Source organism: Chiloscyllium punctatum, chromosome 33 (assembly GCF_047496795.1).
Source record: "Chiloscyllium punctatum isolate Juve2018m chromosome 33, sChiPun1.3, whole genome shotgun sequence".
Taxonomy (NCBI): Eukaryota; Metazoa; Chordata; class Chondrichthyes; order Orectolobiformes; family Hemiscylliidae; genus Chiloscyllium; species Chiloscyllium punctatum.
Genome location: NC_092771.1, coordinates 5,091,163 through 5,112,788, shown reverse-complemented (window position 1 = coordinate 5,112,788; position 21,626 = coordinate 5,091,163). Strand labels below are relative to the sequence as shown.

At 40.7% G+C, this 21,626-nt stretch overlaps 1 protein-coding gene across 1 annotated transcript in view; it reads left to right on the top strand.

Annotated features, from left to right (window-relative positions):
- The window catches only part of LOC140458361 (E3 ubiquitin-protein ligase ARIH1), a 76,595-nt gene extending 55,366 nt beyond the window's left edge, over positions 1–21,229 (top strand). The window contains exons 10-14 of the mRNA XM_072552793.1: positions 2,531–2,661; positions 3,251–3,308; positions 11,942–12,202; positions 16,271–16,383; positions 19,352–21,229. Coding sequence (XP_072408894.1) covers positions 2,531–2,661; positions 3,251–3,308; positions 11,942–12,202; positions 16,271–16,383; positions 19,352–19,436 — 648 coding nt within the window. The 3' untranslated portion in view covers positions 19,437–21,229. The remainder of the gene's footprint in view (positions 1–2,530; positions 2,662–3,250; positions 3,309–11,941; positions 12,203–16,270; positions 16,384–19,351) is intronic.
- The last annotated feature ends 397 nt before the right edge of the window (positions 21,230–21,626 follow it).

The window sequence follows — 21,626 nt, the reverse complement described above, 5'->3', positions numbered from 1 at the left end:
GATAGTAAGGGTGAAAGGGTATTTTTCTGACTGGAATGACCAGTGGTATACTGCAGGGATCAGTACTGCGATCCCTGTTGTCTTATATATGTATATGTATTTTGGATGATTTAATGCACGAGAGGAATATACAGGAAATAGTAGAATCCTTTTAATAGCATCAACATACTGAGTGATCGAGGCGTACAGATTCACCATTCCCTGAAAGTGTCAACACAAGTGGTCAGAAAGCATATAGCATGCTTGCCTTCATCAGTCAGAGCACAGTATAAAAATTGGCAAGTCATGTTGCAGTTGTATAGAACTTTAGGCCAAATTTGGAATGTTTTGCACAGTTCTGGTTGCTACACTACCAGAAGGATGTGGCAGCTTTGGAGAAGGTACACAAATGATTTACCAGGATGTATTTTGGTTTGGAGGGTATTAGCTATGAAGAGAGATTGGACAAGCTTGTAATCTTTTTACTTGAATGCTGAAGGAATACGGGCAATCTGATGGAAGCATGTAAAATTGAGAGGTATGGATAGTTGGAGTCTTTTTCCCAGTATAGTTACGAGGGCAGTTAATGGGGCACATAGGTTTAACTTAAAAGATGTGAAAGGCAGGTTTTTTTTTAACAGTGGTAAAGGCCTGGAATGTGTTGTCAGAGGTGGTGGTGGAGGCAGATAACAATAGCAACATTTAAGAGGCCTCTTGATGGATACGTGAAAAGACAGATTCAAGGGATATGAAACCATGCTGAGGTAAAAGGGTTTTAGTTTAGAAAGGCAAAGTTTTGGTGGGCCAAAGCAAATGTCCCTGTGCTGTATGCTCTTTATTCAGAGTGCTGCTGCCCTTATCCAACCACTGTGCACAACACCTTAACTCATAGCCTGTTTCCTCCTAACTAATTGTTAATCCAACTTGCTATGGTCCCTTAATATCTTGAATAATTCAAAGTTTGGGAGAAGATTTGTAGCTCGGGTGCTCGTTGTTGTGGTTCTGTTCGCCGAGCTGGGAATTTGTCTTGCAAACGTTTCGTCCCCTGTCTTGGTGACATCCTCAGTGCTTGGGAGCCTCCTGTGAAGCGCTTCTGTGCTGTTTCCTCCGGCATTTATAGTGGCCTGTCTCTGCCGCTTCCGGTTGTCAGTTCGAGCTGTCCGCTGTAGTGGCCGGTATATTGGGTCCAGGTCGATGTGTTTGTTGATAGAATCTGTGGATGAGTGCCATGTCTCTAGGAATTCCCTGGCTGTTCTCTGTTTGGCTTGCCCTATGATGGTAGTGTTGTCCCAGTCGAATTCATGTTGCTTGTCGTCTCTGTGTGTGGCTACTAAGGATAGCTGGTCGTGTCGTTTCGTGGCTAGTTGGTGTTCATGTATACGGATCGTTAGCTGTCTTCCTGTTTGTCCGATGTCGTGTTTTCTGCAGTCCTTGCATGGGATTTTGTACACTACATTAGTTTTGCTCATGTTGGGTATCGGGTCCTTTGTTCTGGTGAGTTCTTGTTCTCACCAGAACAAAGGACCCGATACCCAACATGAGCAAAACCAATGTAGTGTACAAAATCCCATGCAAGGACTGCAGAAAACACTACATCGGACAAACAGGAAGACAGTTAACGATCCGTATACATGAACACCAACTAGCCACGAAACGACACGACCAGCTATCCTTAGTAGCCACACACAGAGACGACAAGCAACATGAATTCGACTGGGACAACACTACCATTATCGGGCAAGCCAAACAGAGAACAGCCAGGGAATTCCTAGAGGCATGGCACTCATCCACAGACTCTATCAACAAACACATCGACCTGGACCCAATATACCGGCCACTACAGCGGACAGCTCGAACTGACAACCGGAAGCGGCAGAGACAGGCCACTATAAATGCCGGAGGAAACAGCACAGAAGCGCTTCACAGGAGGCTCCCAAGCACTGAGGATGTCACCTAGACAGGGGACGAAACGTTTGCAAGACAAATTCCCAGCTCGGCGAACAGAACCACAACATCTTGAATAATCTTCTGTATAATTACAACTGCATTTTACAAAAATGATTGGTCTGGGCTACAGTTCTTTGTTTTATACCTGTATGCTATGTCTATTGATGCAGACTATGTCCTGTACACAAACTGTAAGTTAAAACTCCAATCTGTCTGCTGTAATGGTGTAAAGTACTCATTTTATCACTTGGGAAGGCTTGAGGGAAACTGATCAACAACAGTCTGTTCCAATTCAGATCAAGTACAGAACAGTAGTGTTCGAGAATAGACATGTTGTTTCTTCCCCAGAAAGCATGTTGTTCTCATGAAACTTAGGATATAAAGGGCTGTTAAAGTAAAATAATAACTGGAGCATATCTTGAGTCCATCTAACTGCTAATCACTGTCCTTAACTTGAGGACTGATTTCTCGATGTGGTTTACTAATTAATTGGTCTCGGAATGTAGTTGATTAGAGAGCATTACCATATTAAACTCAAGTGGGTATGTTACTTAAATTTATTGGATCTTTGCTTTTTGTTAACATACCTTAACTGTTTCAACAGGAATGTCCGAAATGCCATGTGACCATTGAAAAGGATGGTGGGTGCAATCATATGGTTTGTCGCAATCAGAATTGTAAAGCGGAATTCTGTTGGGTCTGCCTTGGACCCTGGGAGCCACATGGATCTGCCTGGTTAGTCTTTCAGTCACACCACTCCTGTACATTGAAAAATTTTAGTATGTTCAAGGATTTGAATTGTTTTGGGTGCGGGGTTATGTAATATAGAGCAATGCTATTATTATCACTGTGGTCCAGATTTGAATCTAGGCAAGATAAGTGATTGAAGGTCTCTGTAGTAAGGGTATTGCTTTCAATATATGGCCGGTAAAGCGCTCATCCATTGAGGAAACATTCCTACTCCAAATCAATGGAAGGGTTTTATGCTGAAAGTTGCAGTGAAGAACTCTTGACTAATCTGGCCTTATACAGGAAGACACTGAGTCTCTTGGTGCAGCTAGTAGATCTGGGGAAGAAATGAATCAATGGATTCAAGTAATCTTTCAACAGGAATGTTCAGTTTTGTTTAGGCCTGTTCATGGTGCTTCATAAAAGAAACTTTCTAAACTGGTGAAGAAAGCTATAAATGGACATGTCAAGTTAATATTATACATTGTTATTTTGTTTTGCTATTGAAGCTGAAATGAAACCATTTTTTCTTCTCCCTCACCATCTACCTCACCTCCTCCCCAAACCACTCCCCCACCACCAAACCTATTTTTAGGTATAACTGCAATCGTTACAATGAAGATGACGCAAAGGCTGCCAGGGATGCCCAGGAGGTAAAGAAGCATTGGGGGTTGTGGACAAACCTGGAGGTCCCTAGACTTTAGCTTTGGGAAAGTGCTTCAGTTAGAGTCTTGGCCCTTCTATTTTTGAATTATGTTTCACATTGTCTACAAGGTTCTTCTGAATATGATTACAGTGGGTAACAGGAGCTAGCTTGGATCGTACTGGTCTGGCTAACCCATGGGCTTTGATTCTGTGAATTGATGTTTAAGGCTGCACCTAGTATATATTTTTATCAGTTTTTAACTGAAGATAACGTTTTTGAGTTCATCTTGAAGTTGCGAGGTAGTTATCAGCTTATCAGCAGACCTTGTGAACTACATGTAGTGTTGCTGTTGTGGAGCTCTATTTGTTGTTTGCTGAGGATTTCCCATTGTCATTTTAGTGTCACGTTTGCTTCAGGATGTGCAAATTCAGTGACCAGTGGTTTACATTTTAGAAGTAGAGTTAGAGCATTATGTAGGTACATGTGTAGTCAATATGTAAGAAGCTGTATGCCTCCAGTAACAGATTACTATTTGCTGTGTGTTGGATAGTCAAAGTCTTTGTAGGGATATTTGCTAGGACGTGGCTCTCGGTTCTACAAGTGGTGCTGAGGCTTTTTTATATCCACCTACTCAGGCAGACATTTTCTCTGTTGTCACATCGAGCTTTTTAATCACTTAGTTTTCATTTTAAAATAATTAATCTTGGAGATATGTGTTTCACTGGGGTGCAAACCCAGCATTTATTACCAATCCATAGTTGCCATGGAGGCAGTTGTATAAGATCCTTTTAAACCAACTACTCAGCTATATTTTGGATTTGAACCCATAACGTCCTGACTCGAGTGACCATGTTAGTGTCTGAACCAAACTGCAATTTTACTTTAATATAAACAAATAAAGCTCTTGATTCTTTAAGACCTTGCTTCAGAGTCATTCATTTTAATACTAAGAAAACTAGACTCTGTGTGTTTGTGTCTACATCATAAATATGGACTTCTGACAATAAATCCAATACTTTTGTTTGACTTTAACTGAACTTGTGCCATCAAACACTAGATCGAGTTTCAGAATCGCCACTTGTGAGTTTACCATTTGTGTGTGACAATTCCTATTGATTTAATAGAGGAAATCCAGTGTTTTGCCATAGTTCCTGTTTGCTTTTACCAACAAAATAGAGTTTTGAAATAAAACTCACTCGCCAATTTCAAGTCAGTGGACTCTCACAGGAAGTAAGAATGACAACTATTCAAATTTTTGCGATCTGAGTAAAACAGTTGTCACAATTTTTTTTCATGGTACAAGTTTATTGAGCACTTGTCTTTGACTGTTACTGTAACAATAAATATCTTTACTATTGAAAGGATCAAACACAGGCATTTGAGACTAGTTTAGTTTGGGAAACTTGGTCAGTATGGACTATTTGGACCAAAGGGTTGCCATGCTGTATGACTAATAAATAGAAAAAGTACAGGGAGTACAGAACTACAAGTAAGTTTCCTTGAAAGACTGATTCTGCTACACATTAAAGATAATAATAAATAACAGGCAAATATTGCAATCAAGCTAAGTAATGGAGTATCATTGTATATTGTTCCTAACAATTTTAACCATGTCATGTCATCCAAACCATACTGTTTATGAAGCTTGATACTTTCTAACTAGACACTTGTGGGTATGAGGGATTAGACTTGGGAAGATTTAATAAACTAAGTAGGACAAGGCAAGAAATTGAGATAGCAATAAGAGAATTGATCTGAACCCATCAAAGGGCCAGAGCTCGAACATAAGAGTGCAGCAGTGGCTAAGGATGGAGACAACAAAAATAGTAGTCGTTACTCTATTTGACAGTATGTAGCATTTGTAACAAAATGGATGAATTGACAATCCCAATAGATATAAATATGTATGGTTTAGTAGTTATTAGACACATGACTGCAAGATAATAATGGGTTGAAACCTGATTATTCAAGGGAGGGTCACATTTAGAAAAGATGGGAAGCTAGGAAAAGGTGATGGGGTAGTTCTGCTAATTAAGGAAGGCCATTGGTACAGTGGAGAGAGAATACATTATTTCTAGAGAATCAGTTATTGAATCAGTTTAGATAGAGATGAGAAATAGTATAGATATGGGGCTACTTGTGTGACTGGTTTATACATCCCCTAACTGCAACCACATTTTAGGATTAGATCTACAGGAATAAATACTGAGGGCTTGTGAGAAAGGTATTGCAAAGATCATGAGTAATTTTAATCCATGTATAGATTGGATGAATCAAATTAGTAAAGGTAGCTTGGGTACTATGTTTTTTTGGCATGCTCTAGAATCAACCTAAGGGAAGGCTATAAAGGACAAGATCTGACAGTGTGCAATGAGTCAAGGTTGATGAAGTACCTCGTAAAAGTGTCCCTCTGAGATGGTGATCATAATATGGCTGAATTCCACATCTAGTTTGACTTGAGAGAGAAGAAAGAATTGGAAAGAAACATCCCTGCCTTAGAATCAATTCCCTGTAACTAGCTAGGGAAGCAAAAGCTAGTACTGAATTGAAGAGAAAGCAAAAATGAATGGATGGAATATAAAAAGCAACAAAGAATGACAAAGATTAATAATGAAGGAAAAATTCCAGTAAGAGAAAGCTAGTGAGAATTATAAAAATAGATATGGAGTGTTTCTATAAATATTTAAAAAGAAAAACTGAGTAAAGTGCAAGTTAGTCCTCTAGAGTGTAGGTCTGGGGAATTAATCATAGAAAATAAGGAAATAGATGAATTAAACACATAAGTTTTCAATGTCAACAATATCCAAGCAATAAATTTAAATCCAAATGTGAAAGGGAGCAATAAATTTAAAACAATCGACCATTAGAGAAAAGATATTGAGAAAATTAAATTCTGAAAAGTCTCCTAGTTCTAAAATACTCCATCCCAGGATGTTACAGGAAGAGTTAGTAGACGCATTGGTTTTAATTTTCCAAAATTACCTTTTCTGTAAAAATCCTGTCAGGCTGGAAAATTGCAAGTAAAACCGAGACATAAAGTAAGGAACTAAAGGCCTGACTAACATCTATCATTGGAAAATGCTAGAATCCGTTAGTAAGTAGGTTATAACAGGGCACTCAGTCTTAACTAGGCAGAGTCACCATGCTTTTGTGAAAGGGAAGTGTTTGACTAATTGCTTGTTCTTTGAGGAAGTAATAAAAGAGGAAATGAGAAAAGAAGAACTTGTGAATGTCGTGTACTTAGATTGACAGAGGTCTTCTGGAAAAGTGCTTCATTAAAGGTTACGTGTAGAGGATTGGTTAGCTATTTGAAAAGCAGAAGGTGAGCGTAATGGGTTTTTTCCAAATTGGAAGACTGGTGTGCCACAGGTCTGATTGTTGATATTAATTTCACAATTAATATCAATTGCTTGGATAAAAGGTCTCAATGTATTGTTGCTCAATTTCTTGATTATGCGGAGCTTTGTTGGAAAGTAAATTATGAACTGGAAATTAGGCTGCAAAGGAGTATAGATAGGACAAGCAAGTAGGCCAAGAATTGGCAGCTGGAATATTAATGTAGGAAAATGTGAACTCTCTCACTTTGTCAGGAATAATAGAACAGCACATTATTTAAATAAAGATGCAATTAGACATGAGTTAGGAAGCATGGACTGGGAGCAATTGTTCCATGGTAAAGGCACTATAGACATGTGGAGACTGTTTAAGGAACAGTTGTTGCAAGTGATGAATAAATATGTCCCTCTGAGACAGGCAAGAAGGGGTAAGATAAAGAAGGAACCTTGGATGACGAGAGCGGTGGCGCTTCTCGTCAAAAGGAAAAAGGTAGCTTACATAAGGTGGAGGAAGCTAGGGTCAAGCTCCGCTCTAGAGGATTACAGGCAGGCGAGGAAGGAGCTCAAAAATGGTCTGAGGAGAGCCAGGAGGGGGCACAAGAAAGGCTTGGCAGAACAAATTAGGGAGAACACAAAAGCATCTTACATTTATGTGAGGAATAAGAGAATGGTCAAAGAAAGAGTAGGGTCGATCAGGGATAGCATAGAGAATTTGTGTGTGGAGTCTGAGGAGGTAGGGGAAGCCCTAAATGAGTTTTTTGCTTCTGTCTTTACGAAAGAAACAAACTTTGTAGTGAATGAAACCTTTTGAAGAGCAGGTGTGCATGCTGGAATGGATAGAGATAGAGGAAGCCGATGGGCTGAAAATTTTGTCAAACATTAAGATTGACAAGTCGCCAGGCCCGGACCGGATTTGTCCTCGGCTGCTTTGGAAACGAGAAATGCAATTGCTCCGCCACTTGCGAAGATCATTGCATCCTCGCTCTCCACTGGAGTCATACCTGAGGACTGGAGAGAGTTAAATGTAATTCCTCTCTTCAAGAAAGGAAATGGGGAAATCCCTGGCAATTACAGACCATAAGTCTCACGTCTGTCGTCTGCAAGGTGTTAGAACGGATTCTGAGGGATAGGATTTATGACCATCTGGAAGAGCATGGCTTGATTAAATGCAGTCAACACTGCTTTGTGAGGGGCAGGTCATGCCTCACAAACCTTATCGAGTTCTTTGAGGACGTTACTAGGAAAGTTGATGAGGGTCGAGCTGTGGATGTGATGTACATGGACTTCAGCAAGGCATTTGATAAGGTTCCCCGTGGTGGGCTCACTCAGAAGGTCAGGAGGAATGGGGGAACTTAGCTGTCTGGATACAGAATTGGCTGGCCAACAGAAGACAGTGAGTGATAGTAGAAGGAAAATATGCTGCCTGGAAGTCTGTGGCGAGTGGTGTTCCACAGGGCTCTGTCCTTGGGCCTCTACTGTTTGTAATTTTTATTAATGACTTGGATGAGGGGATTGAAGGATGTGTCAGCAAGTTTGCAGCCGACACACAGATTGGAGGTGTCGTTGACAGTATAGAGGGCTGCTGTAGGCTGCAGCGGGACATTGACAGGATGCAGAGATGGGCTGAGAGGTGTCAGATGGAGTTCAACCTGGATAAATGCGAGGTGATGCATTTTGGAAGGTCGAATTTGAAAGCTGAGTACAGGATTAAGGATAGGATTCTTGGCAGTCTGGAGGAACAGCAGGATCTTGGTGTGTAGATACATAGATCCCTTAAAATGGCCACCCAAGTGGACAGGGTTGTTAAGAAAGTGTATGGTGTTTTGGCTTTCATTAACAGGGGGATTGAGTTTGAGTCATGAGATCTTGTTGCAGCTCAATAAAATTTTGGTTAGACCGCACTTGGAATACTGTGTCCAGTTCTGGTCGCCCTATTATAGGAAGGATGTGTGGATGGTTTGGAGAGGGTTCAGAGGAGGTTTACCAGGATGCTGCCTGGACTGGAGGGCTTATCTTATGAAGAGAGGTTGACTGAGCTCGGACTTTTTTCATTGGAGAAAAGGAGGAGAAGAGGGGACCTAATTGAGGTGTACAAGATAATGAGAGGCATAGATAGAGTGGATAGCTAGAGACTATTTCCCAGGGCAGAAATGACTAACACAAGGGGTCATAGTTTTAAGCTGGTTGGAGGATAGTATAGAGGGGATGTCAGAGGCGGGTTCTTTACCCAGAGAGTTGTGAGAGCATGGAATGCGTTGCCAGCAGCAGTTGTGGAAGCAAAGTCATTGGGGACATTTAAGAGACTACTGGACATGCATATGGTCATAGAAATTTGAGGGTGCATACATGAGGATCAATGGTCGGCACAACATCATGGGTTGAAGGGCCTGTTCTGTGCTGTACTGTTCTATGTTCTGTGTTCTAAAAGCAGATTGCAAAAGTGAAGTACAGAGAAATCTGGGTGTCATAGGACCTGAGTCACAAAAAGTTGGTACAGGAAAATTGGGTGATGAGGAAGGCAACTGGAATGTTGCCATTTATTGCAAGAGGAATAGAATATAAATGTAGATATATCTTGCTACAAGTTGTCCAGGATTTTGGTGAGATCGTAGCTGAAGTACTATGTACAATTTTAGTCACCTTCTGTAAAGGATGAAAATACATGGGAGGCAGTTTGGAGTAACTGTATGAGTGGTTTTCTCAGGAGCTATGCTTGTTAAGGTTGGGGCAAACAGTTGAAGTTTAGAAGAATGTCAGCTGATCTTACTGAACTATAAGACCATGAGAAAAGTTGATAGAGAGAATGCTTCTCCTGCCAGGAGTGATGAGGAACAGTTTAAAATTACGGAGTTTCCCATTTAAGACTGAGATAAGCACTTTTTTACCCTTGACAATTGTCTTTCAAACTCTCTTCCCTAAACAGTGATTGGATATGGTCATTGAATATTTTTAAGGTAGAAGTAAATGAGGCAAGAAAAAATAAGATTAAGGAACTTTGGATGACAAGAACAGAGGAGCTTCTTGTCAAAAGGAAGAAGGCAGCTTATGTAATGCGGAGGAAGCAAAGGTCTCGCACAGCTTGAGGGTTTCAGGCTGGTTAGGAAGGAGAGCCAGGAGGGGGCATGAATAAGGCCTGACAGGAAAGATTAGGGAGACCCTAAAGGCATTTTACTCATATGTGAGGAATAAGAGAATTATCAGGGATAGTGTAGGGAATTTGTGTGTGGCATCTGAGCAGATGGGGAAGCCCTAAATGAGTTTTTTGCTTTGGTTTTCACTAAGGAAATGGACCTTGTAAATGAGAACTTTGAGGAGCAGGGAAACAGGCTTGAACAGATCGAGATTGAAGAAGCTGATGTGAAGGAAATTTTGGTAAACATGAAGATTGATAAGTTCCCAGGGCCAGACCAGATTTATCCTGGGTTGATCTGGGAAGCAAGAAAGGAGGTTGCTAAGCTGCTGGTGAAGATCTTTGCTTCCTCACTCTCCACGGGAGTCGTACTGGAGCATTGGAAGGAGGCAAATGTTGTTCCTCTTATCAAGAAGAGAAATAGGACAATCCTTGGCAATTACAGACCAGTCAGTCTGACATCTGTGGTCAGCAAGGTTTTGGAAAGAAATCCTGAGGAATAGGATTTATGACTATTTGGAAAAGCATAGCATGACTAAGGGCAGTCAGCATGGCTTTGTGCAGGGCAGGTCATGCCTCTCAAATCTTACTGGATTCTTTTAAGGAGGTGATGAGGCAGGTTGACAAAGATTGAGTAGTGGATGTGGTATACATGGACTTCAAGGCATTTGATAAGTTTCCCCACAGTGGCCTCAATCATAAAGTTGGGAGGTACAGGATACAGGGAGTTTGGCTATCCGGATTCAGAAGTGGTTGGCTGACAGAAGGCAGAGTGTGGTTGTAGATGGAAAGTATTCTGCCTGGAGGTCAGTGTTGAGTGGGGTCCTGCAGGGCTCTGTTCTTGGGCCTCTGCTCTTTGTAGTTTTTATAAATGACTTGGATTACGAGGTTGAGGGGTGGGTTATTAAATTACTAAGGTTGGAGGTGCCGTTGATAGTATCGAGGGCTATTGCAGGCTGCAGTGTGACATAGACAGTATGCAGAGCTGGCTGAGAAATGGCAGATGGAGTTCAACCTGGATAAATGCTAAGTAATGCATTTTGAAAGGTCAAACTTGAATGCTGAATATAGGATTAAAGACAGAATTCAAGACCGGATTCTTGACAGTATGGAGGAAGTTGGTGTTCAAGTGCATAGATCCCTCAAAGTTGCTACCCAAGTGGATAGGGTTCTAAAGAAAGCACATGGTGTTTTGTGTCTCATTCATAGGGGGGTTGAGTTTTAAGAGTTGAGAGGTTTTGCTGCAGCTCTACGAAACCCTGGAGAGACCACACTTGGAATATTGTGCCCAATTCTGGTCGCCCTATTATAGGAAAGATATCGAGGCTTTCACAACGGTACAAAGGAGGTCGAAAATGCTGCCACAACTGGAGGGATTCTCTTATGAGGTGAGGTTGACTGAACTCTGTTTCTCACTGGAGAGAAGGAGGAAGAGAGGTGACCTGATCGAGATATACAAGGTAATGAGAGGCAACTTCCTCCGCACTGTCAAGAATCCTGTCTTGAATTTTGTCTTTAATCCTATATTCAGCATTCAAATTCGACCTTCCAAAATGCATCAATAGCCAGAGACTTTTCTCCAGGGCAGGATTGACTGCCATGAGGGGTCATAGTTTTAATGTGTTAGGAGGAAGGTATAGAGGAGGCATCAGAGGTAGGTTCTTTATACAGATTTGTGAGCGCATGGAATGCATTACCAGTGGTAGTGGTGGAAGCAGAGTCATTAGAGACATTTAAGTGACTGCTGGGCATGCGTATGGGCAGCAGTGAATTGAGGGGAACGTATGTTAGGTTATTTTATTTTAGATTAGGATTAATCCTTGGCACAACATCATGGGCTGAAGGGCCTGTACTGTGTTGTACTTTATGTTCTATGTTGGAATTTCTTGTTAGTCAAAAAAAATTAGAAGGGTATTGGAGGGAGGCAGGAGAATTAAGATGGCCATCTGCTCAGCCATGATACAACTGAAGGATGGAGCAGGCACAGGGGCCAAATGGCTTACCCCTCAAATCATATTTGTATGTGTTTGCTATACTAACATTTGTCAAATCAGATGAATTTAATTGACTGTATGTGCATGTTGAGTATTAGTTGTCTGTTTGAAAAAGTGAAATTGCTACTATTTTCAATCTTCTAACACCATTTTCAGTTCCTACCGTTTGTTTGTTTCACAGCGTTCTCGAGCAGCACTCCAGCGGTACCTATTCTACTGCAACCGCTATATGAACCACATGCAGAGCTTGCGGTTTGAGCACAAACTCTATGCTCAGGTCAAGCAGAAGATGGAGGAAATGCAACAACACAATATGTCTTGGATTGAGGTGCAGTTCCTGAAGAAAGCTGTGGATGTGCTCTGTCAGTGTCGCGCTACATTAATGTACACTTACGTCTTTGCTTTCTACCTCAGAAAGAACAACCAGTCCATTATCTTTGAGGTAGGCCCTCTTTACACTCAGAGCTACAAATTGTTATCTTGAAAGTGAGACAAATCTGTTTATCTGATAAAATCTAGGCATAGACTAACAGTTACTCTGGAACATATTGTGGTTTCAGGTGAACTAAAAATTTTCAACTTGGCCTGTAAAAATGGCAGGCTGTGTGATAGCTTTGCATACAATTGGTGACTTATGAGCAGCAAGTAGGAACTATCATAATATATAACTAAATAGATCCTTTGCTTGAAGTTTAGTCTTTTAATTCATTCATAAATGTTTTCAAATCTATTGGAAGTAAAGAATCCTATAGGATTCCTCACCATCTATAGGCGCATAGTATAATCTTATTACACAATTTCTCTACATGCATCTTGTACATAATTTCTGCGCTAACTCTCCATTGTGCATCTTTCCTTTGACTTGTTGACTGAGGTCAAAATATACTGCTACTCCCATGTGACAGGAAAATAGCTTTCAATTTGTGGTTGCAAGTTTAGTTTCAGACACTTTTGAGGTTTTGCATTTCCTGCAGCCACTTGCTGAGAACTTGTCTCTATGCCATGCCTTAACTTCTGTATGTTGAGCAAATCTCACGTAAGCCTTTTCTATTGTTGATTGTCATTACTTCCTTGTCATACTTGTTCTGTAGCCTGAAAGTGTTGCAACTGCTTTACAAACTCCTTTTAACGTGATGGGGCAAGTGGTGAGTCAAACACTGTTCTCTGATGTCCCAGGCATGCACTATTCTGGCATCCCATGCCATATTCTGGCATCCCCACATGTGGCAAGCGTGAAGCTAGTGCCAAAAGTGTCTGCTTCCTACGCACCAGATTTGCTGCAGAAATGAGCTGTTGTTCTTCCTCAGGGGTAACTTGGTTCTTTTACTTTACAGAATTAAGGCAGAAGTATCTATTGCACTGCTATGTATCAAACCCAAACAGACAATATCTCTGAATAGACCTCATGACCACAAACATGGAAGCTCCATATTCAACTTCAGCTTATATTTATATTGCACTTTTACCAAGCTGCTTCAGAGAAACATTATTGTGCAAATCTGAACCACCTCACGAAATGTTATGACAAGTGACAAAAACTTTGTTTAGGTTTTAGGGTGAAGGTTTTAGAGCCGTTTATTGAAATGAAGAATGTTAGTGGTTTAGGGCAAACATTTCAAAAGCTTAGGCCTTGGTAGCTGAAAGTAAGGTTTTATGTGGGGAAGCAGCTCAAATCGTCCAGTATTGGAACCTTCAGTGTTATGACTCACTCTGGGGGTAGTGCACTGGAAATCAAAGATGAGGGCAGACTTCTTCCTGCTCTCATTCCCAGAATTTTCACAGATGAGAAAAGATTGAATCAATCTACCATAAAGTCCACAGTCAGATGATAAAAAAACAGCTGGTTCTGCAGTTCACATGGAAATAGCTGTTTATGAATAGTTTGTCTTTCACCATTGGCAATTAAGACATTAATTTCAAATTTATTGTTCCATAACTTAAACTTCCTCCCTTCTTAACTTCTCCGCTTCACAAACAGACAGCTACAAAGACAGGTACAACATGTATATTGAGGGTGGAAAGTAGGAAAAAAAACAAAGAAATATATTTCAATAACACTAGTCTGACCACAAAACTTAACTTGATTTAGTTGCTTTCTTTTTCTTCCTTTCCATTTCTTTTTAATTCTTTGTGGTTGACACAAGATTGTTCCTTCATTCACAGATAGTGAAAAAGACAAATCCTCAATCTTAAAGGTGTCTTACTCCTTCATAGAGACAACAGTTGGATGTTACTGGAGTCTCTGTAGTGCTTCCACAAGACAGATTTTGTCGATGCTTTCTCTTTGTAAACTTGGTTCCCTGCTGCACTGTCCTCACACAAGCCATAGTTACCTGGTCAGGAGCAAAGCAGGATACTGCTGTCGAACAGGTTTCATTCAGTTCCAAACCCATTGGCTCCATGTATTTGCTTCTGCTCTCATTGTTCCCAAAAAACACAACATTCTCGGTGTGCTACAGTAAGTGTGATTAGTTTTTTAAAAACTGCAGTCATGTCCTTTGAATAGTCTCATTGGTTTAAAGCAGTGTAGTCTAAAGCTCAAGATTGAAAGAAATAGAAAGATAGAGTCTTTGCACCAAGAATATGACGAGAATATCCAATTTATATGAATACTGGATGGGGAAGTAGAATCATGATTAAGTAGTAGTCATTGTTTTTGTCATTCCTGTTAATGAATGAGGTTGTGGAAGCTTTATGCAATCACCGACACTCTAGTGACCTTAAAATGTATGAAGTCTCCATATGGACAATTGTGTACAATTTGAAAAATATAAAGGAGAAGGGAATAGCAGGCACGGTACATTCTATCTTAAATATTCTTTCTCTTGCATGCCTTGCAGCATCAAGATTATTTCCTATGTTGCAGTTTCACAAACTTTGCCATCAAGAAGACAAGAGGAGCAAGATTATCGATGCAGCATCATCTTGAAGTTCCCTTTCCAAGTTATTTATCAGTTTATTCACAGTGTTGCTCCCATCCGTTTATCATGAAATCAAAATCCTGCAATTGTCATTCGGATTATTGAACAAGCACTATATACAGGTGCACAATCCTTTTTCCGAAATGCACGGGACCAGCTGGTTTTTGGAATTCAATTTTTCGAATTTCAGAATGAGTGGCAGATTGATGGTGAAATTTTAAAAAGTCTTACCAACAGCAGATGCACCGAGTAAAACTGGTCCTGAAGCAGAATTGAGGCCTGCCAGTGCTGGGCCATGCCCCACATGCCGCATCTGACACGCATCGAGTGGGTGTGGTGTTGGGTTAGCTGTTGCACATCAAACAACCTTTTTAATTAGAAAAAAACGTCACAAAAAAACCTTCGGATTTCAGAGCTTTTCGGATAAAAGGCTGTCTACCTGTACCATTCCTTTCCCAGATCACCAGAAATGAGAACTAAAAATGCACATTTGTAAGTGTTGTCAGGCTTGCTTTTCCCCCTGAGGAATGGTCACTCGACCCAAAACATGAACTTCAATTTCTCTCCACAGATGCCAGACCTGCTGAGCTTTTTTAGCAATTTCTATTTTTGTCTTTGAGTATAGATGTAGGGATGTAACGTTGCAGCTATGTAGGACATTGGTGAGGCCACTTTTAGAATACTGTGTTCAGTTCTGGTCTCCCTGCTCTAGGAAAGATGTTGTTAATCTTGAAAGGATTCAGAAAAGATTTCCAAAGATGTTGCCAGTGTTGGAGTTTGTTGTAGGGAAAGGCTGAATAGGCTGGGGCTATTTTCCTTGAAGTATCAGAGGCTGAGGGGGTGACCTTATAGAGATTTATAAAGTCATGAGGGACATGGGTAGAGTGCATACCCAAGAATTTTCTCCCAGGATGTGGGAGTCAGAACTAGAGAGCTCAGGTTTGAGGAAAAGGTTTTAAAGGGACCGGAGGAGTAACTACTTCACACTGAGGGGTATGTGGATGGAATGAGCTGCCAGAGCAAGTGGTGGAGGCTAGTACAATTACAATGTTTCAAAGGTTCATCCATGGATAGGAAGGATACAAAGGGATATGCGCCAAATGCAAGTTGGCCTAGATCAGTTTAGGATATTGGTTGGCGCGGGCAGATTGGACAGTGTTGTGTAACTCTGCGAATGTCATCTGTACAACCATTGTGTGATATTTCTCCTCTTTTAAAAAATATATAACACCCCAACCTTGCTTCCCTTTCTGGTGATGGTATTTTCAGAGCCTTGTCTTGTCACCAGGTATGTATTTATTTGTACTGAGCTTTGCAAAGCAAACCAAGCTTTAGTATTCACTCTTGATTCTTTTCAGTTTAGCTGCATTTTTATAGTTCTACATAAGTTTGAGCATTTTTTTGTAAGTTGAAATGCTCCATTAAAGAATGTTGCTGCTTTGACTTTAATTATTGAGTAGAGGATAAACTGAGGTGGCTGGAGTTCAATATGAGAGCACAAACACTCAGCTCTCGAAGTGCTTCCACACTGCAATCATGTTAGTGTTGAGATCCAAATCTTTTCCATGCAATGTGTGTTTCTCTTCCAGAACAATCAGGCAGATCTGGAGAATGCAACAGAAGTGCTGTCTGGCTATCTGGAGAGGGACATATCCCAGGACTCCCTGCAAGACATCAAACAGAAAGTACAAGACAAGTACAGGTGGGATGAGAGGAATTTAATGCTGACAATGTTTTCTCTTCTCTCCCTCTGACCACCTGTTCCTCTACATCAAAAATATTGTTTATTTCAGGGTGAACTCTGTCCTGATGAAACTTGTATAGGCTCTTATTGTAATCTTTGTGAATGTAGTCATGAATGCGCTGGCACTCCCAGTCTTGTAGTAGAAGTAGAACCTTAGTCCTTATTGTTTTTCTCCAAGGGATGGTTGGATTGATCGATAGAAGGTGAAAGTTGCCAAGGGACCATAACAAATATGAATAATCCATCTCCTTTGATCCTCCCATTCCTCATGGATTAATTTTTTTTCTTGCAATGTGTGGTGTTACCCATCCCATAATTGATGATTAGAGCATTCCCTTTTGATCATTTAAATCCTGAGGTTTGTAACTTGTAAGCTTAACACATAGTGAACTTATCAGTAAAAGTAGTTTGGCGTTCTGGTTGCTCGCATCAAGGCTATCTGTGGTTTTGTGATGTGAAAGGATTTGCCACTTGCAAGAGCTTTAGCATGATTCACAATTAGTAAGTCCTATTAAAGTTTAAGTGGCTGAGATAGTTACTTCCCTTACGCACGTGCAAAAAAAACTTTCAATTTTTTAATGTTGTCTTAAACAACTCATTGTGCTTCAGATACAACAAGATACTTGGATATTTAATCACAGAAGCAAATCCAGTGCCCACTTTTGTTCAGCATAATTCTCAAAACAGCAGTGAGTAAATGGTCAGTTGATCTGTTTTTGGTGATGGTAATTTGAGGATGAATGTTGCCAGGGTAATGGAATCCTTAACATTAGCTGATCAGGCAGATGTTTTTCTTACAATGCTGGAACTGCACACTGGTGTACTGTATGCTGTGCAGTAAATTTAAATGCAAAAAGCCTGGAATGGGAGTGAAATCTTTAAAATATTCGAATCTGGCAAGTGTGCTATCAACAGAACCAAGCTGACAATGCTGGACCAGAGTTTAACTTTGTGACCCTTGAGCTTTTGATTAATGAATTGGGTCTGTTAAACCTTAGATCTCGGCATATTTTAAAACAGTTAGTGTTTTATCATTCCTTTGGTATCTGGTTACTATATAAACTTAGCTTCTGTATACACAGAAAGGCTTGTTCAAACCAATTAGCCAACTCCTTCTCAAAGTAGTTTGAAGTTTTAATTATTTTTAAAATCTCCATCTATTCACCCTTCCTTGCTTTCTTAGGTATGTTTGAAGTCCTCCACACAGTATTTCTCCCTTTACTATCCAATTGTTCATGGAGCATAGAACATTTATAGCGCAGTACAGGTCCTTCAGACCTCAATGTTGCATCGACCTGCGGAACCAATCTGAAGCCCATCTAACTTGCGCTATTCCATTCTCATCCATATACCTATCCAATAACTATTTAAATGCCCTTAAAGTTGGCGAGTATACTACTGTTGCAGGCAATGCGACCCACATCCCTACTACTGAGGGAAGAAACTACTTCTGACATCTGTCCTATATCTATTACCCCTCCATTTAAAGCTGTCTTCTCATGCTAGCCATCGCCTTCCAAGGAAAAAGACTCTCACTGTCCACCCTATCTAACCCTCTGATTGTCTTATGTGTCTCAATTATGTCACCTCTTAACCACCTTCCCTCCTAATGAAAACAGCCTCAAGTCCCTCAGCCTTTCCTCGTAAGACTTTCCCTCCATCCCAAACAACATCCTAGTAAATGTCCTCTGCACCATTTCCAAAGCTTCCACATCACCCTTCCTATAATACCAGAACTGTATGCAATACTCCAAATGTGGTCGCACTAGGGTTTTGTACAACTATAGCATGACCTCATGGTTCCAAAACTCAATCCCCCTACCAATAAAAGCTAACACATCATATGCCTTAACAAACCTATGAACCTGGGTGGCAACTTTCAAGGATACCAAGATCTCCGCTCATCTACACTACTAAGAATCTTACCATTGGCTCAGTACTCTGTACTCCTGTTACTCCTTCCAAAGTGAATTATCTCACACTTTTCCGCCTTAAACTGCATTTGCCACCCCTCAGCCCAGCACTGCAGCTTATCTATGTCTCTCTTTTAACCTCCAATATCCTTCATCACTATCCACAACTCTGACAGCCTTAGTGTCATCTACAAATTTACAAACTCATCCTTCTATGCCCTCATCCAGGTCATTCATAAAAATTACAAACAACAGTGGACCCAAAACCGATCCTTGTGGTACCCCACTAGTAAATGAATTCCAAGATGAATATTTCCCATCAACCACCACATTCTCTTCCAGCTAGCCAATTTCTGATCTAAATCGCTAAATCACCTCAATTCCATGCCTCCATATTTTGTGCAATAGCCAGTGTGGGGGACCTTATCAAATGCCTTATTGAAATCCATATACACCATAACAAATGCTTTACCCTCATCCACTTGTTTGGTCACCTTCTTGAAGAACAAGGTTCGTGAGACATGACCTACCTTTTACAAACAGTGTTGACTATACCAAATCAACTTATTCCTTTATAAATGATTATAAACCCTATCTCTTAACCCTTTCCAACACTTTACCCACAACTGAAGTAAGGCTCACAGGTCTATAATTTCCAGGATTGTCTCTACTCCCCTTCTTGAACAAGGGAACAACATTTGCTATCTTCCAGTCTTCTAGCACTATTCCTGTAGACAATGATGGCATTAAGCTCAAAGCCAAAGGCTTGGCAATCTCCTCCGTGGCTTCCCAGGGAATCAAAGGATAAATCCCATCTGGCCCAGGGAACTTATCTATTTTCACACTTTCCAGAATTGCTAACACTACCTCCTTAAGCACTTCAAACCTATCTAGCCTAGTAGCCTGTATTCAGTTGTGCTAATGAAGGCCTCCATCTGGAATGTTGAACTTTTTATTTTGGATAGTTGAATAATCAATTGTTTTATTTTGATTGACTGTTCTGTCTTTATCAGATACTGTGAGAGCCGGAGGAAGGTGTTGCTACAGCATGTGCACGAAGGCTATGAGAAAGATCTTTGGGAGTATATCGAGGACTGAGGCTCAGCTTATAATGAACTGTCAACCCGTTAGCAACAGAGTGCTGATGCAAATAAAGTGGGCGGCACTGGCCCTTGCAGACACTGCTGGAGTTCTACCCTACTTTTTGTTAATGGAAAGTTTAAGTAAATTATATTGTAATAAAAAAAAGTAGATAAAACCACAAAATGTACAACAGTATTGTAAGTGGATGAAGGGTATGACACACTAAAAACCCTCCAACTTTAATCTGTAATGTAGCTACATTCTGAGAGCTGAACCATTTTCTGTTTCCTTTCATTTATTCATTTTTCTGTGTGTAGTAATTGAACTGAAACTGTTTTGACCTGGCTCTTCTTTTTCCAGCCAGACATTAATTGTATGTAGGTTCCCTGTTTGTGAATGTTGATTGGCTAACTGTAAGGCAGCGCTCTGGGGGATATCTTTGTATATGACTTTTAAAAGGAGGACACAGTATTTTTCAAATTGTATATAGCGCATATGCATGGTTGAGCGAGAGCAAGCGTGGCACGTGTTTGCATAATGTTTAATTACAAAAAATATTTATTCTTTAAAAACCTTCAAGAATATGTATATTTGCTGTGCAGTTTCTTTAGGTTTGCTAACCTTTGACCTCAACGCTGTTAGTGGAATGTGAATTTAATTTTCTGCTTTTTTAAACAAACAAGTTTTTACCTTGTACTTTTCCATAGTACTAGATGTAGACTCGAGCTGAGACCTGGTGGTGTCGAGTTTTCCCAATATTTGCTTCCTTTCCATGCCCTCCAATCCCTTCCACCTCAAAAAATCATTTGTCATTGCTGCTTTTCTACTCTGCTGCATCTTCTGGCTAATGACAGTCACCTCCAGCTTCAGTAGAAGCCCTCAGTACCTTCCATTTCTTTGCTGTATGAAAATTTTTAAAAAATACCCGTAAAATTGTACAGAACTCGTCAGACTATAACAGCGGTACAGGTAGTTAACATTTGGAAGAGAACAGCACCCAGCGTGTGTGTGTCTGTCTCTCCTTCTCTCTCCCTGTCTCCCTCCCTCCCTGCCCCCCCCCCCCCCCCCCCTCTCTCTCTCTCTCTCTCTCTCTCCCCCCGTCTGCCTCTTTCTGTCTGTCTCCCCCTCTGTCTGTACCCCCTGTCTGCCTCCCCCCTCTCTCTCTGCTCCACCCCCCCATCTGCCTCCGTCCCTCTGCTTGCCCCACCTCTGTCGAGCCTGCCCCCTCCCCCTCTGCCTGCCTCTACATTGCTGCTGCCCTTGCTGTGCTCTGCCTGTGTGTTGCTATCCCAGCATATAGTGGTTAGGGTTGAAGGATCATTGCTTGGTGGGGCTAAGTGAAAAATGGACTGCTATGTTCTAAACTGACAACCAATCCAAGCTGCAAGTAATAGTTTTGTTTGACTTCACCATTAAATTGGTTGTATATATCAGAGAGAAGGTTGTCTGAAGTTAAGACCTAGCACTGGGTTCCTTAGCTCCAACACTCATTGCTGTGGACTTTGTTTTTTTTTCTTTTGTTGCACTGGGACAATGTATTGTCAAATTCTCAAACGTTGAAAAATTTGTAGCTGTAATGGATGAATCCATGACAAACTTACAGTTGTAAAGCTTGAATACTGCAAAGCATTTACTGACGATAAAGGTTTAATTTGGGTATCCTTTGCGTGTCTTCCAGTGCATTTGAGGTGGGGATTAGCATTGAGTAATACACAAGTGTATATGTAATTTGTCAGGCATCCTGTGAATTAGAGCTCCAGCATATGGCCATCAGATATGATTGCTAGTAAAATTGTTGTGAAGCTTTTTTATTGTTCCTTTCACACATTATTCTACAAATAAGGAAGAGCCTTGGTCTCAACACAAAGGACTGGGAAAGCTTTTGAGCTTTTCAGTGAGTATTCAGTGGATGCTGTTTTCAAGTTAAAACTAGTCTTTGGTCTTTTTCCATGATCATAAAGGTGGTACCATCTTAATCTTTCCTCTACTGTATCTGGCATCATGGCTTGTAAAATGACTTGCATCTTGAAAGCAAGGCAGAGTCTTGATTGCTAACTGAATCAGCATTTGCCCAAGAGTCCCTGGATTGTTTGCAAAGGAGACTGCTCCAATCCTGGCAGAATCAGTCTTGTACATTCTCACAGGAGGAAAGAAAGGAACTGTCAAAATATTAAAGTATCAAAGTATAAACACACTCTCTGCTGA